Consider the following 17,608-nt stretch of genomic DNA (forward strand, 5'->3'; position numbering starts at 1 on the left):
CATATAAAATTAGGTATTTTTGTCAGGAATCAAGGTGAGACCCAAGTGCAGACCGTGTGAAGTAACAATGTTTATTGTAACACCAGGGTCAGGCAAATGACAGGTCAAGGTAGGCAGGCTAGGGGTCAGGCAGAGTTCAGTAATCCAGAGGGGGAGCAAAGGTACAGGACAGCAGGCAGGGTCTGGGACGGGCAGAGTGGTCAGGTGGGCGGGTACAAGTGCAGGACAGGCAAGGGTCATAAACCAGGAGAAAGAGAAAAGAGAGGCAGGGAAAAAGACAGGAGCTGACAGGACGAATGCCAAGCATTACGTCTGGAGGAAACCTGGAACCCTCCCTACGGTGAAGCATGGTGGTGGCAGAATCATGCTGTGGGGGTTTTCAGTGGCAGGGACTGGGAGACTAGTCAGGATTAAGGGAAAAATTAACAGAGCAAAGTACAGAGAGATCCTTGATGAAAACCTGCTCCAGAGTGCTCAGGACCTCAAACTGGGGCGAAGGTTCACCTTTCAGCAGGACAACGACCCTAAGCAAACAGCCAAGACAATGCAGGAGTGGCTTCAGGACAAATCTCTGAATGTCCTTGAGTGGCCCAGCCAGAGCCCAGACTTGAACCTGATCAAACATCTCTGGAGAGACCTGAAAATAGCTGTGCAGCGATGCTCCCCATCCGACCTGACAGAGCTTGATAGGATCTGCAGAGAAGAATGGGAGAAACTCTCCAAATACCAGTTTGCCAAGCTTGTAGTGTCATACCCAAGAAGACTTGAGGCTGTAATCGCTGGCAAAAGTGCTTCAACAAAGTACTGAGTAAAGGGTCTGAATGCTTATGTAAACGTGATCAGTTTTTCATTTTTAATACATTTGTAAAAAGTTCTATAAACCTGTTTTTGCTTTGTCATTATGTGGTATTGTGTGTAGATTGATGAAGGAAAACAAACAATTCAATTAATTTTAGAATAAAGCTGTAAAGTAACAAAATGTGGAAAAAGTCAAAGGGTCTGAATATTTTCTGACTGCACTGTATCTTCAGATACTCTTTTTTGTTTCTGTACCCCATAACCTTTTAGAAAATAAAGACAAGCACAAGAGACAGCCAATTCTAAGCCATTATTAATCATCTGCTAACGGGTCACATAAGACAAAACACAAAAACATTTGATAAACAATGTTAATCTTACCAACAATGGCAAGGGCCTCCTTGGCAAGAGGTCAAAATAAGTAGAAAAGGTAAGTATACTACTATGAATATACTGTACATTTGCTTTCAAACACTCATACTTATTTGCTAGCGTAACGAAAACAGGCTACATAGCTAAATTTCAATGGGGCTAGCAAACCGCTAGACTAAACACAATACATCTCTATGACAATGGCTAACGGCTAAGATAGTTTTGGCTAGCAATCTATTTGATGTAGTAAAACTTGGATTGTGATAACATACAGAAACTCAAGTCCTTTTGTTCACCAGACTTAGAATACCTCACAATCAAATGCCAACCGTATTACCCCTCTAGAGTACTCTCTTTGGTTATAGTCGCAGTATTCTAAGTCAGGTGAACAAAAGGACTTGAGTTTCTGTATGTTATCACAATCACACCATGAGTAGTTAATCATGAAACATATGCCTTTCTTATTCCCAGAGAGTTCTTTATTTCTGTCTGCGCAATGCTGTATGGACGGGGACAGTATATCCAGAGAGAGTCAAGATTCCGTGAAACAGAGTATGTTACAGTCCCTGATGTCTCCCTGGAAGGAGATCCTCACCCTGAGCTTGTCTGCTTTATTGTCCAGAGACTGAACATTAGCAAGTAATATACTCTGAAGTGGTAGCTGGTGTGCCCACCTCCTGAGTCGGACTAGAAGTCCACTCCGGTTACCTGTTCTCCGCGGCCGGTGACATGGAGCAGCCTCTGGGATAAGTTCAATTGCCCTGGCTCTCGTTCTCCGTGGCCGACGTGGGTAAGACATTTAAGCAAGTTAACCATCGCAAGGCTGCCGGTCCAGACGGCCTCAGAGCATGCGCAGACCAGCTGGCTTTAGTGTTTTCAGACATATTCAATCTCTCCTTATCCTAGTCTGCTGTCCCCACTTGCTTCAAGATGTCAACCATTGCTTTCTTGTGTACAGGAACAAAGGTAACTGAACTAATGACTATCGCCCCATAGCACTCCCTTCTGTGATCATGAAGTGCTTTGAGAGGCTAGTTAAGGATCATATCACCTCTGCCTTACCTGACACCCTAGACCCACTTCAATTTTCTTACCGCCGCAATAGATCCACAGACGATGCAATCGCCACCACACTGCACTCTGTCTTATCCCATCTGGACAAGAGGAATACCTACATCAGAATGCTGTTCTTTGACTATAGCTCAGCCTTCAACACCATAGTACCCTCCAAGCTCATCAATAAGCTTGGGGCCCTGGGTTTGAACCCTGCCCTGTGCAACTGGGTCCTGGACTTACTGACGGGCCGCCCCCAGGTTGTGAAAGTAGGAAACACCGAGCGAGAAACCTGAAAAACAACTTCTATCTCAAGGCCTTCAAGACTGTTTGGTAGCCATCACTAGCCAGCTACCACTACTCAAACCCTGCACCTTACAGGCTGAGGCCCTATATACATAGACATGGAGTCACTGGCCACTTTAATAAATGGGAAAACTAGTCAATTTAATAACATTTACATATTTTGCATTAATCATCTCATGTATATACTGTATTCTATTCTACTATGTCTTAGTCTACGCCGCTCTGACATTGCTCCATATATTTATACATTCTTAATTCCATTATTTTACGTTTAGATGTGTGTACTGTTGTGAAATTGTTAGATATTACTTATTTGATATTACTGCACTGTTAGAGCTAGAAACACAAGCATTTCGCTATACCCACAATAACATCTGCTAAACATGTATGTGACAATACAATTTGATTTGAACAGCCAACTACTTCTGGTTTTGTCTTCTGTGGTCATGTGCAAAGGAATCCACGAGCTCTACTGATCACTATTTAAAAGCCTGTGTGGTGAAGCTGTAGTGTTTTGGCTACTTATTTACTACCAACATCAAGTAGTAAAAATCTTTACCTGATTATTACTGGAAACACTACTGTTTTCCTACTGAACACTACTTTTGTATCTTGAGTAGTGCATAAATTACACATTTACTACACAATTCCTCCAAGTTGTTACATAGACACTACTGCACAAATAGGTTGTAGTAATTCAGTAGTACTTTTTCATGAGGGGAGGCCCAGGCTTTTGTGGCGCAGGGAGTAGTGTTGGCACCTTTGCATCGCAGGATCCATGGATCAAGCCCCTGTTACAGCTCACTCTCCCTCTCCACATTGTCCTGTTACAGTTTAAGATTTTTCATAAACTGTAGGTGGCTTTGACAGGGTTTGCAGCTCCCTGCGTGTAAGGCCCTTAACCAGTAGCCCAACTGGGACTTGAACACGGGTCTCCGTCAGTCCAACACCTTAACACCAAGAGGTCCAAACCCGTTGAAGAGGTTGCTTTGTAGCCTACTAGGCCACTAGAAACACTTTTCTTACCCCATCGTATTATGTAGTCAACCCACTGGGCACAAGCATCAATTCAACCTCTATTTCACGTTGGTTCAACGTCATTTCATTGAAATTACATGGAAACAGCGTTGATTGTGCCCAGTGGGAAGCCTATTAGCATCCCATTGAATTACCCTAAGAATACATGAGCAGAATCCATCAGCTGTGCCCAAAAAAGGTTGTGTGGAAATGACAATGGAATTTGTTTTGCATTTGATTTGTCATGTATCCTAAGCAATTAGCTATAATTTCTGCAGGCACAGCTGCAGGTTAATCTCTGAATATGTTATTGTTATACTTGTCAAGAGTCTGCAGACAATTCTGGACCATTCTAGTGGATGATACTAGAGATAGTCCATTAGCCTCTGAATTCTTCTGTTTGGATGAGGATCATGCTGTCAAATAGCTCCTTTCATATTGACTACGGTACCTCAAAGCTAACTGATCAAGATGTTTTCATGTAATACAATAAACCCATACATGCTAGCCAGATTAACAGAAATTATGGACCGAGGACAATTTAAAACATACTTTCATTGTCTGATGTGTATGTCTGTCATATTGTATAAAGGATTGGAGACAGGCGCAGGAATACGTAATAGGGTGTTTTAATACTCCACCCAAAAATACAACATGCCATGAAAGGCACAGGGACGAAGCCCAAAACAAACATGTATACAAAAACACAGGGATGTAACCCAAACAAGAGCAAGGTAAAACCTCTAATAAATACACGGGACGAGACCCGTAACACACTACACAGGACAAGACCCGTAATAACAAGTGCACAATACACGCAGCACGAAAGACGAAATAAAGCACAGGTACTCACAGACCAACGGACATGGGAACAATAACTGACAAGACAACGGTAAAGAGGGCACATATATAGAATTACTAATCGGGGAAAATGGAACCAGGTGTGCGTAATGAGACAGTTCAGTGACGCCTAGAGGCCGGTGGCGTAGATCTCCGGAACTGGTGCACAGAAAGAGCAGCAGTACCGGGGTAATCCGTGACAATGCCCATCTAATGAGAAGATTGAACAATGTGTGTAGTTTGCACATGTTTTTATTCTCTGTGTTTAACCAGCAGACTGCAGTGGAAGGAGAAGCGGGCCTGATGTAGGCCAAACATAGCTAAAGTCGGTCATTAACTTTCCAAACGGGTAAAAACAAGACACTCAATGCTTACAGCATATAGTAAAATGTGATGTATTTTACCATTTTATTGTAGACATAAATCTCAAAGACAGCAGCATCTGAAAATGTTATAATTTCATGTCCAAGGTAAAAACTTTACAAAAATAAATAGCTTTAAAAAAGATAGCTAAAATAATAATAATAATAATATAGTATGGTCCTTCACTGAAGGTATATCATATTGCCTTTTTTGTTTTATGACATACAAAACTGGAATGAGAAATCAAACATATACATAGACATCTGACAAACAATAGAGCATTCTTCGTATTATGAATAATAACATTTTAAAACACAACTATGAAATTATTACAAAGGAGTTGTTCTTTATGCAAATAGATCATATTTTACACATGTTTATAATGAATTTGGGTGTACTTCCAATTCTCTGTAGCCATAGAATTTCTTTAAAACACTACATAAAAAAAGGTGCAGAACAGAGGAAAAGTCCCCTGTTACACTTTTGCCTCAGATCAGATTCTTGACCATTGTCTATGCTAAACAACATTTTACACAAAGAAAGTGTAAACTCAAACTAAAGTATTTTTTTAATGAACACTAAAATGTCTGGTTCATTCTTACTACTAACTATGCTGGTTGCTTTTTTGTTACAAAGTACATTCTTCTATTTAGTGTCTGTCAACGTCTAATCTCGGAAGCCCAGAACTAAAATCGTAATTGCGTCAGATTATGTTACGTAGTCTGTCCATGAGAGATTAGTTAATAGAAGACCTAATCACCTGTATGATTTGAATGATAATGGGAGAATTATCATTTATCTGTAAGCATATCAGTACCGCATATCATTAATCAATAAGATAGCAGATGAGCTTTTTTTCTTTTTTTTTTACAGGCACTAACACAATCTCACATTTAGAAAATATTATTTTTTTCAAAGGAAATGAAACAAAAGAGCAAACCACAAATAAAGTAGGTATTTTACAAAGTTTTCCATATTGTGTACCTAAACAAATGCGTACACAAACCCCTTTTACTCTAAATAATAAGCACTGAGTAGTTGTCTTGCAATGATAATGTCACATGTTATGGTACAAATAGTATGCCTTTAGACTAACTTTATTTGCCCAGGTCATTTATTGGCTCGGAGTCTCTGACTGTATAGTTCTGGGTTATATGCTGGAAAATTGAGGTATATTTAACCGCAATGGTGTTTGTCAGTAGGTTTTCTGCAAAGTAATAGCTTTTCGGAGAGAATAATAAGTTGCACACAGTACCTTAGTCTATTTTATCAAAACATGTACATCCTGAGGTAGATCTCTATTGGTTGAAACATCTCTAGTGGTTGTAAAACAAAGTCACAGGCCAGTGCCCTGAACCTGTCCGGGTTAGTTAGTGCACTCTTAATTTCCTAACTAGGGTTTCCCTGCTTTTCTCTAAAGCACGGTCGGGTCGGAGTGGTTAAGGGTCCACTACACTACCCCTACCAAAGTTCTCTATCTCCATGGCTCCTCGCTAGCACATTTGGTAAACACACTCTCCCGACACTGGCGCGGGTTGCTTATTGGTGTCGCACTTCTCCGACTCGACAGTCTTGCCGGTGTAGTCTATACAGACAACACTGCGTCGGCGTTCCCCCTGGCCACAAGTTTGTGAACAGGACGACCAAGGCCCCATTTGCCAGATGGGGCATGGCAGATCAGCACAGGGTCTGATATCTGTGGGTTTCAGGTCCTTATCGCAGGTGTTGGAATGGAAACCAGCGTTGTCTCTGCATTCAACGTTCCTTCGGGACCACCCAGAGCCGCAACTCTTGGAGCACTCTGACCATTCGCCCAAACGCCACTGGGGCACACCGAAAGCCTGGATCATATGCAGCGAAGCCTTTCTCTCTTTGGATTTAGTGAAAGACACATCTTTGGGGATAAAGAATGTGTATTTGACCTTGGGTGGAGATGCCTCCCCAGCAGTGGCCAGCAACTGGATGGTGATGGCCTCCCTCAGTTGTCTGAAGCTCTGGATTCTCTCTAAGGTGGTGGACGAGCCACTGTACTTCAGCACAGCCCCGAGAACAGGGATATCCTGCTCCACCGTGGACACAGAGAAGTTACCATTCAGTATGTAGCCACCGCTCTCTCGCTTGACCGCCAGGTAGTTTCCATCGTGTTTGATGTTTCTATGGCTACGCTGTTTGATGTCAATATTGGTAGCCCCGACAGGAATGGTCACAATGTCGCTGTATCCATAACTGAAAGAAAGAAGCTAAATGTCTCATTACAGCTGTAATCACATCAGCAGCACAGAAGACTATCAACCAATAACACTTTCTAAATATGACTATTATTTAGTCTGGATCATAATAGCTATTAGGGTCATACATGCTTGTTACCAGAAATGTAATTGGAATATTTAGGTGTACTCACGTGGCTTTGTTGTATGAGCCAGTGATCTTCCTGCAACTGAGGCCATCCCCACCACACAAGCCACACTTGTCAAGCCTCTTGTTGGAGCCGATCTCTTTGTCACAGCCCGCCTTGACACATTGGCCTTGTACACAGACAGACGTAGTGTCGGGACCACATGTGGTGCCGTCGACAACCTATGGACCACAAATGCAAAGTTGATGTCTCAATTGACTAAACACTGTGATTCACCAAACCGTGAAGGTGAGCTGTAAAATTATTTATTTACAGTGGCTAACTTTCTACAGATGACTTTTAGTCAACATACCTTGGCTTCAAAGACTTTGAATTCACTGCTGCCTTTGGCCCGGCAGAAGAGTTTACACCTGTCCCGGGGCGACACACCAGCGTACTTTGGAATCCATTGCTTCATGTTCCCCAGAATGTCCAGATAGTTGAAGGTGTTGTACTTCTCACACTGCTCCTCTCTAAAACTCTTTGCTAATGTTGGAGAAAATTACAAAGCAAAAAAAAAAAAAAAAATCCATCAAACTAATATCAAAGCAGAGACATTTATTGAAAAACCTAGGTTACAAACGTCACTATTGCTCACCACTATATAAAAAAAAGTTAAATGCTATAGTGCAAGTATGGCTTACCATCATTATCCTCACACGCCTGGGTGTTGCAAGACTGGTACTGAACTCTCTGGCCCTCGCAGTATTTTCCGCCATTCTGGGGCATGGGATCTGTGCACTCCCTGTAGGAGAACTCCACACCCCCCCCACATGTCCTGGAGCAATGTTGCCATGGCCCCCAAGCGCCCCAGCCACCATCCACAGCCACCTGTGGTAAAGCCAAAACGTAACAGATTGAGTACTGAGTGCCATGATAACATGAGCCGTCCAACTCAACCACACTCTAGGCTGAGACATCAGCGTCTCTTGGCATGCCATGACTTGGGTAAATCTGTCCGTCAGTGTGGCACGCTTCTGCTGTCTACCACATTCCTGCCCTGTGTGTCACCACTTGCAGAACCCGTTGCGCCCTTGGCAATACTAAACTGTGTGTGTTCATGTGTGTGTTTTCACAAGCTTTTATTAGTGGGTGAGAAAAAAGTATATTTACTGCCAGCATGTCAGTTTATAAATCAAATTTACTGACATGCTAAAGAGCTTGTACTCTCAAAAGTACAGTCTTCCTTACAATGCTGGAAGGAAGTACTCACAGATCAATTAATACACATACAGTAACTAACAAGGCATTCTGAGCCAGTGTTGGAATCAAAATGCAATACTACAAGACCAAATATGGGGGATTATTTTTCTCCCCCCTTTTCTGAGAAAAACTAGGGCTTACCTTTGGCTGTGTGACCTCGTGGGCTGCCATGCATGCACCGTGCAGACAGCTCTTGTTGGTGGCGCACGTGGTGCCATCCGCCCAGTGGAGGCTGCCGTTTCTGGTGGTGCAGTGGGGCTTGCCCTCCTCCCGGCACCACAGCTGGCTGCAGACGTCACTGTCAGAGGTGTTGGGGCAGTGCACAAACTCCTCCCCAAACATCTGCTGGCACTGGCGGTCGAGGCCGTATGTGGTGCCTGGAAGTACACTGGGTAACGGTAAGATGCTCTCCGGTGGATCCAAGAGGCAGTCGCCTGTGATTCAACACACAAGAGTTCTGTTTTTAAAAATCTGAAGGTTGTATAATGTGGAGATTTGACAGTGACAGAAGCTGACTTTGTTGGCGTCTTCTCACAGACACATTCTGAACAGTTGAAACTTCTCAAACCCATAATTACCTAAACTCAGCAAGAAAAGTAACATCCTCTCACTGTCAACCGTGTTTATTTTCAGCAAACTTTAACATGTGTAAATATTTTTATGAACATAACAAGATTCAACAACCGAGACAAACTGAACAAGTACCAAAGACATGTGACTAACAGAAATGGATTAATGTGTCCCTGAACAAAGGGGTCAAAATCAAAAGTAACAGTCTGTATCTGGTGTGGCCACCAGCTGCATTATGTACTGCAGTGCATCTCCTCCTCATGGACTGCACCAGATTTGCTGTGAGATGTTAACCCTCTCTTCCACATAGGCACCTGCAAGTTCCCATACATTTCTGGGGGGAATGGCCCTAGCCCTCACCCTCCAATCCAACAGGTCCCAGACGTGCTCAATGGGATTGAGATCCAGGCTCTTCGCTGGCCATGGCAGAACACTGACATTCCAGTCTTGCAGGAAATCACGCACAGAACGAGCAGTATGGCTGGTGGCATTGTCATGCTGGAGAGTCATGTCAGGATGAGCCTGCAGGAAGGGTACCACATGAGGGAAGAGGATGTCTTCCCTTTAACGCACAGTGTTGAGATTCCCTGCAATGACAATAAGCTCAGTCCGATGATGCTGACACACCGCCCAAGACCATGATGGACCCTCCACCTCCAAATCGATCTCACTCCAGAGTACAGGCCTCAGTGTAACGCTCAATCATTCGACAATAAACGCGAATCCGACCATCACCCCTGGTGAGACAAAACCGCGACTCGTCAGTGAAGAGCACTTTTTGCCAGTCCTGTCTGGTCCAGCGACGATGGGTTTGTGCCCATAGGAGACATTGTTGCCAGTGAGGTCTGGTGAGGACCTGCCTTACTACAACAGGCCTACAAGCCCTCAGTTCAGCCTCTCTCAGCCTATTGCGGACGGTCTCAGCACTGATGGAGGGATTGTGCATTCCTGGTGTAACTCGGGCAGTTGTTGCGGCAGTTGTTGCCATCCTGTACCTGTCCCATAGGTGTGATGTTAGGATCTACAAATCCTGTGCAGGTGTTGTTACACTTGGTCTGTCACTGCGAGGACGATCAGCTGTCTGTCCTGGCTCTGTGTAGTGCTGTCTTAGGCATCTGCAATTTATTGCCCTGGCCACATCTGCAGTCCTCATGTCTCTTGCAGCATGTCTAAAGCACATTCACACAGATGAGCAGGGACCCTGGGTCTTTTGGTGTTTTTCAGAGTCAGTAGAAAGGCCTCTTTAGTGTCCTAAGTGGTCATAACTGTGACCTTAATTGCCTACCGTCTGTAAGCTGTTAGTGTCTTAACGACCGTTCCACAGGTGCATGTTCATTAATTGTTTATGGTTCATTGAACAAGCATTGGGAAACGGTGTTTAAACCCTTTACAATGAAGATCTGTGAAGTTATTTGGATTTTTACAAATTATCTTTGAAAGACAGGGTCCTGAAAAAGGGACATTTCTTTTTTTGCTGAGTTTATTTGTAGAAATGTTCAATGAGCTTTAGTGTGATGGTGTTCTTGACCCAGTGATCAGACCACATTCTTAGCCACATACGCTCTCTTTGGAATCACTGACTAACTGATAAAGAACATTTGCTTGTAACAGCTGTTACTTTTGGCTAGTGAGAAACAAAACCTTCTCTGTATGTATGACTCAGAGGAAAGGAAGGGCTTGATTAAATGTTACAAGTATTTTTTTTTAAATAACAAGCACATTGCCATTCACTCCCAATTTCAAGTAGTAACCACAAACAACCTGGCAGCCAATCTCTAATTTCCTTATGACGTCTCCAATGTACAGTGCATTCGGTATTCCGACCCCTTGACTTTTCACATTTTGTTACATTACAGCCTTATTCTAAAATTGATTAAAATTGTTGTTTTTCCTTCTCAAATCTATGCACAGTACCCCATAATGACAAAGTAAGACATTTCTAAAAAGGCCATACCATAAAGAACTGATTAGTGGAGTGCTGCAGAGATGGTTGTCCTTCTGGAAGGTTCTCCCATATCCACAGAGGAACTCTATAGCTCTGTCAGAGTGTCACCTCCCTGACCAAGGCCCTTCTCCTGCGATTGCTCAGTTTGGCGAGGCGGCCAGCTCTAGGAAGAGTCTTGGTGGTTCCAAACTTCTTCCATTTAAGAATGATGGAGGCCACTGTGTTCTTGGGGAACTTCAATTCTTCAGAAATGTTTTGGTACCCTTCCCCAGATCTGTGACTCGACAAAATCCTGTCTCGGAGCTCTATGGGCAATTCCTTCAACCTCATGGTTTGGTTTTTGCTCGAACTTGCACTGTCAACTGTGGGACCTTGTATAGACAGGTGTGCCTTTCCAAATCATGTCTAATCAATTGAATTTACCACAGGTGGACTCCAATCAAGATGTAGAAACATCAAGGATGATCAATGGAAACCGGATGCACCTGAGCTCAATTTCGAGTCACAAAGCAAAGGGTCTGAATACTTATGTAAATGTTGTATTTTATGTCAATTGTATATTTCATAACTTTGCAAACATTTCTAAATACCTGTTTTCGTTTTGTCATTATGGGGTATTATGTGTAGATTTATGAGGATTTTTTTGAATAAGGCTGTAACGTAACAAAATGTGGAAAAATCAAGGGGTCTGAATACTTTCCGAATGCACCGTATCTCCATATTGAGATTTTTTTGCAACTGCAGAGTCTTTTGCATATAAGCAAACCTGAGGTGAGAAATTAGGTAACATTGTGAACACTTGTGAAGCCCGCAGGTATAATGCTTTTAAACTTGTTATAAGCCTACTGGAAGAGTATTTTCAGTGGCCATATTTAGTTTAATTGGGTAGATATTGTAAAAGAAAATAGAGAAGTGAAAACTGGGCCCTCATACGAGTGGTTTAACCTAGACGGCTCTAGTAAAAACAGAAGGCTCGAGTATAAAAAAATATATTTAAAAAATATATACATTTTAAAAATATTTTAAAAATCAGTCTTTAAAATGTATATCGGATTTCATTCACGTCCAGCCTTCTGACGTCACTTCCTCCTAAGAAGTGTTACCAAATAAGTTTTATTTGCCTACACCAGAGTTGTCAGTGTTGTTTGTCAGCATGACATACCGTGTCCGTTGTCAAAGAACTCCGTGACGTAGAGAGCGCTGCAAGGGGACCAGGGGAAAGTCTTGTTGAGGTGAACGAACAGAGGGGCCATCATGTGATGGCCGCCTAGATTCCCAAACATCCTCTCGCAATTTTTGGAGTCGTCGTGAGGCATACTCAGCACATGGCCTAAGGGAGAACAATACTGTATCAGTATTCAGTACCGATCATGGGACGAAAGAGGCACCCTGAAAACCCATTCAAATTAAATGTGAACTATTTAAGGTATGCTATGGAAGTAAAGTTACTAATAGTTTACATTAGGCTTGGGGGTTGACTATCTTATCAAGTTCTTATCTCCTTAAACCACACAATTATTAGTTGTAGGCTAACAAACTTTTGCATAATCTTTCGGCTCATGGGTGTGCCCCTTTATGTCCAAATTAAGTTATTTGTAGACAATATTTCTGTGCATATAGAGGAACATTTTTGACAAGAGGCAAAATGTATGTAGACCTATAGTATCTTTGTATATGGTCGCTATTGAAGTTTGAGAAAGTCTAATTTTTTAATTCCCAAGTCATACCAAGTTCATGGGCAGCAGTGAAGGCTGCTTGAAGTCCATTGTCCTCAATGACAGAGCAACTCCTTTTTGGATCGCACATGGTTCCCACATCAGCAACTCCTAGGGTGTCACAACTCTGATGTCCACAAATATCCTGGAAGACAGAAAGCAGCAGTTTCAAACAGTGAATCTTTAGACAGCATTTGTATTTGTCACTGGTTGTTTTTTCTCTCCCCCTTTCCATTATAAAATGAAGCAAATATTCCTGGCAGACAGAAGCAGATCTATGATGTGGGGAAAGTAAAGGTGTGGTATCAGAGATATACACTGCTCAAAAAAATAAAGGGAACACTAAAATAACACATCCTAGATCTGAATGAATAAAATATTCTTATTAAATACTTTTTTCTTTACATAGTTGAATGTGCTGACAACAAAATCACACAAAAATGAGCAATGGAAATCAAATTTATCAACCCATGGAGGTCTGGATTTGGAGTCACACTCAAAATTAAAGTGGAAAACCACACTACAGGCTGATCCAACTTTGATGTAATGTCCTTAAAACAAGTCACAAATGAGGCTCAGTAGTGTGTGTTGCCCTTTGTTGCCCTCCTACGGCCTCCTCCATGTCTCCTGATGTACTGGCCTGTCTCCTGGTAGCACCTCCATGCTCTGGACACTACGCTGACAGACACAGCAAACCTTCTTGCCACAGCTCGCATTGATGTGCCATCCTGGATGAGCTGCACTACCTGAGCCACTTGTGTGGGTTGTAGACTCCGTCTCATGCTACCACTAGAATGAAAGCACCGCCAGCATTCAAAAGTGACCAAAACATCAGCCAGGAAACATAGGAACTGAGAAGTGGCCTGGTCACCACCTGCAGAACCACTCCTTTATTGGGGGTGTCTTGCTAAATACCTATCATTTCCACCTGTTGTCTATTCCATTTGCACAACAGCATGTGAAATTTATTGTCAATCAGTGTTGCTTCCTAAGTGGACAGTTTGATTTCACAGAAATGTGATTGACTTGGAGTTACATTGCGTTGTTTAAGTGTTCCCTTTATTTTTTGGAGCAGTGCATTTCAACAACATGCCTTTCCCTTCACATGTCAGGATGGCTCTCTGTAACTGAGATACATGTTTCCTGGGGAATATGACCCAAACCACAAGACACAACCATACATGATTCAAAGGACATCTGGACTTAGAGCGACATGCTGAATTCAACTCAGCATGTGTACACCTTGTTTTGCAGAAGCATCACTCACTGGAGACCGCATGTACAAACTACTTCCAATTTAGGTCTAGAGTTTTTGGTTTATCTTATGACAAGACATATGGCACACATTCTTTGGCAGGTCAAGTTCAGGGCAGCAACATCACACCCATACTCTGGCCATTTTAAGGATATCATCGTCACTCAAGGCTGATTTGTAACCATTCTAAAAATAGCTCATAGGAGAGCCTTTAGCCCTATTTGTTTCAAAGCTCATCCGATCTGATTCATTGACACAGGCAATTGTGTTTCATTAGAGATCACATAATAAAATATGACATTATTTCATTAACTCTCCAAACCATATGGTAAGATGGTTATGGAATAAGTGGTTGGGGAAAACCTGTGACATTGATGCAGGCAGTGCTCACCTCTCGGGTAAAAAGCAGAGCAGTGTCGTAGTGCTCAGGATGCCTCTGGCTGGCCGGGTTGAACTGTTGTTGCCAGGCACAGAAATTACGCAGAGCGACTCCCCCGTTATTGGAAAGTGACGGTCCAACCTCCTCGTCTTCCACCACCACCATTTTCACCACCACCATGTGGACAGGGTTCTTGATACTGGGATGTTTGTAAAGCTGGGCTGCCACAGAGACCAAGGTCAGGATATAGTGCTGGATCAAGGGAGGACAACAGGCAGTTAGATATTAGAGAGGATTACAAGGCAACACTGTTGGTGATGATTTAACCTAAAATCCTAAAACTAAGTGAGTGAAATAACAGCGAGACTGGAATTAAACACATACAGTACCAGTCAAATGTTTGGACACACCTACTCATTCCAGGTTCTTTATTTTTACTATTATTTTACAATGTAGAAAATAATAAAAAATTAAGAAACCCTTGAATGAGTAGTTGTCCAAACTTTTGATTGGTACTGTATACAAAAAAAGGAAGTATCCTTAAAAATGTCAAATTCTCTTTATCATTTACATGACCCCAACATTGTTTAAATGGTGATGCTCACAGCTAAATCAAAGAATGCGGAACGAAATTACTGCCAAAGCATAATTCTCCTGCCTGACTTCATCAGATGTTTCCCAATCCCATCATTAATCTATATGAACTCATTTTTTTTAATGATCTCATTACTCCAACTTAGTTTACACCATGCATATCAGATAAATAGCAAGTGTGGAGAGCCTAGTCTTTCATAACAGAGCAGAAACATTGTTTCTGCATCCAAAATATAGCCTAGCATTATTTCAATTGAAACAGAAATGAGTTTTTCATCTTTAAAGCATTTGTTGTGGGTGTTTCCGCATTGGGAGTTGGATTGATTTTAAACCTTCAACTAGCCTGTTAAGAAAACATCCCACTGGGTACAGATGTCATTTCAACGTCTAGTTTTGATTTACATTTGGTTGAGTTGTCAATTGACAGTGAATTAAACGTGAAATCATCAGCAAATGTCACCATGTCATTGGATTTAGGTTCAAAGTTGGGTGAAAAAAAATAGGAAATGCCCTTGCATTGACTTTGTGTTAATTCACTCAGTTTTCCACGTTAATTCAGTCATCACATTGATTTTTTTTTTTGGGGGGGTTAAATTATGTGGAAACAACTTTGATTCAACCAGTTTTTGTGTGCAAGAAAGTGTCATTGCAATTATAATGTAGTAAATTATCAATATAGAATTGTGACAGTATGGCACTTTCATTTTTGTTAAATGCAATCAAATGAGTGAATCAGCATGGGCTATATTACTCGAATATATCCTACCTTTATCTCATCTCCATAGAAATGTGTCATCGACGTGTCTGCAACCACCAGCGTCTCAATAAATCGTGGTGTTGATACAAAGCGTTTCCCTCGTAATTGTCTCTCAGGATCTTTTTTCTCATGCAGAAAACGTTCGTTGTCTGCTTTCACATTACTCCCCTCCCTCAGTTGATCAAAGACAGTTTTAGTGTGATTTGGTGCTTCTGTGGGCGTCCTTCTTTTGATAAAATGTAACTGTTCAGTGGACCTCTCCTTTTCCCTGAGCCGAGCACTTTGGGCTCAATTAAATACTCATCCCCGTCTGTAACAAACGATCCAAGGATGCCATAACAGATACTGACCGCAACAACAGAATCTTGGTTGGAGTCCACAGTCCCCGAGTAAAAACAGCTTCTCAAATCTCTTTCTATCTGCTCAGTCTTGTTTATCAAGTTGTGAAAGTCAGTTTCCGTTTCAGAGTGTCTCCCCTGGGCACCTGAGGCGCTGCGTAAAGCGTGGATATCTTTAGCTTTGATGCGTTGAATTGTCAGTGTAGGAGATAAGAAACTGTTATCCGGGCTTAAATTCAAAGTGAAATCGCGGCCAAAGGCACTGAGTCTGAACCTCGGCTGTTCTTCACTTCGTTTCCAAAAACGACCGCTGCTTCTTCCATTTATCCGGACAGGTACAATTTCCTCGGATTCAAACAATTTCGAAAGTGATTTGTCTATTACGCACAGAACTAGTAAAACGAAACACCGTTTTGAACACATCTTCTGCAACGTAAATTGCACTCAAAAAGCTATTAAAACAAAGACAAGCTTTCAACCGAAATTCCGGACCAAGCCCATACGCAGCTGGACTCGTCAATTGATAGTGTCTGTAGTCGGTAGAAAATCTTTAGTCACTGCTATTTTTAGTCTTGGCGACCTCTTCACTAAAATATTTTTTCATCAATATAATGTAACAAAAATCCAATGTTGTATAGTCAGTCTGTGTCGAGAATGTCTGTTATTTTTAGTTTAATTGTGTGATCTTCATTGCTATTATAGCGGAGCTAAAATACTGTTCTACCACTCGGCAGCACCACTGAATACTAGGAGTAGCAGCGGTATTTATACTTTCTTGTCTTCCCTGGACAGAAGAGGATTGTTTTTTATATCACTCGTTGCCTCAAATTCTCCTCCCACTCGTACCTCATGAGAAACTCTTGGAATCAACGGATCCAATGAGAATAGACCAACCCCCCCCCGTCTGAAATAGCTGCAGTTCGACAACCCTGCAACTAATATTAACTCGGCATAGGCCTGCAGCACATGACGCTTCAACCTGGACACCCATACTATAATTTAAGGGCTCGGTCAGTTATTTCTGAACTTTGAGTGACTGCCAGTGCAGTGACCCCCAAGTGACTCCCATATGTAGGCCATAGCATATCCATCACGACCATGGTCCTCATCAGTCGAATAAACCAATGATAAAGGGATATCATGGAATACATTACAGAATTATCTTTAAGAGATAGTCAAAACTGTAATATAACGTAACAAATGAACGCTGATATTACGTTGGGCTCATAAGCTTCGAGGTGGCATTGGCAAAGAGACATGTTAGCGCTACATAAAAAGTAGGTTATTTTAGGTAAGGTTATGAGGAAAGCATTTCAACCACAAGGTGGTAGTATTTGATTACTAAATAATGACATGCCTTTTACGCGAGGGAATGACCAGAGATGCGCACTCTACTGCAGGCGCAACAGGTGTCGCTCTTTTTTAAGCAATAGCCTATGTACTGCACACTGGAACAGGTTAGAGAAACATAAGTGATTTTTGTTGGAAATATTATTAGACTATTTCTCAATCAATCTTGGGTGTACTTGCATTACGCATGGAGTTTGAACTGTTAGGTCATTAAGCCTAGTTACCCTGTACGATAATTATATTGTAAAATATTATAGTTTAATTAATCGATTAGTTATGCCAGATTAAGTCATATTAGTTTCACCTGAATCTATAACTCATACTGTACAATTGGTCTGAACAATGTTTTTTATACCAA

General features: G+C 41.9%; 1 protein-coding gene across 1 annotated transcript; it reads right to left on the minus strand.

The window, feature by feature from the left end:
• Window positions 1-4,159: 4,159 nt before the first annotated feature.
• Window positions 4,160-16,670, minus strand: LOC115136870 (A disintegrin and metalloproteinase with thrombospondin motifs 8-like). The gene is given in 10 exon segments (XM_029672743.2): window positions 4,160-6,975; window positions 7,151-7,326; window positions 7,458-7,630; window positions 7,789-7,975; window positions 8,489-8,781; window positions 12,025-12,192; window positions 12,590-12,722; window positions 14,224-14,463; window positions 15,572-15,838; window positions 15,841-16,670. Coding segments are annotated over 10 exon segments (2,853 nt in total). The 5' UTR covers window positions 16,324-16,670; the 3' UTR covers window positions 4,160-6,242.
• Window positions 16,671-17,608: the final 938 nt, after the last annotated feature.

This window comes from Oncorhynchus nerka, linkage group LG11, assembly GCF_034236695.1.
Source record: "Oncorhynchus nerka isolate Pitt River linkage group LG11, Oner_Uvic_2.0, whole genome shotgun sequence".
In the NCBI taxonomy this organism is placed as follows: Eukaryota; Metazoa; Chordata; class Actinopteri; order Salmoniformes; family Salmonidae; genus Oncorhynchus; species Oncorhynchus nerka.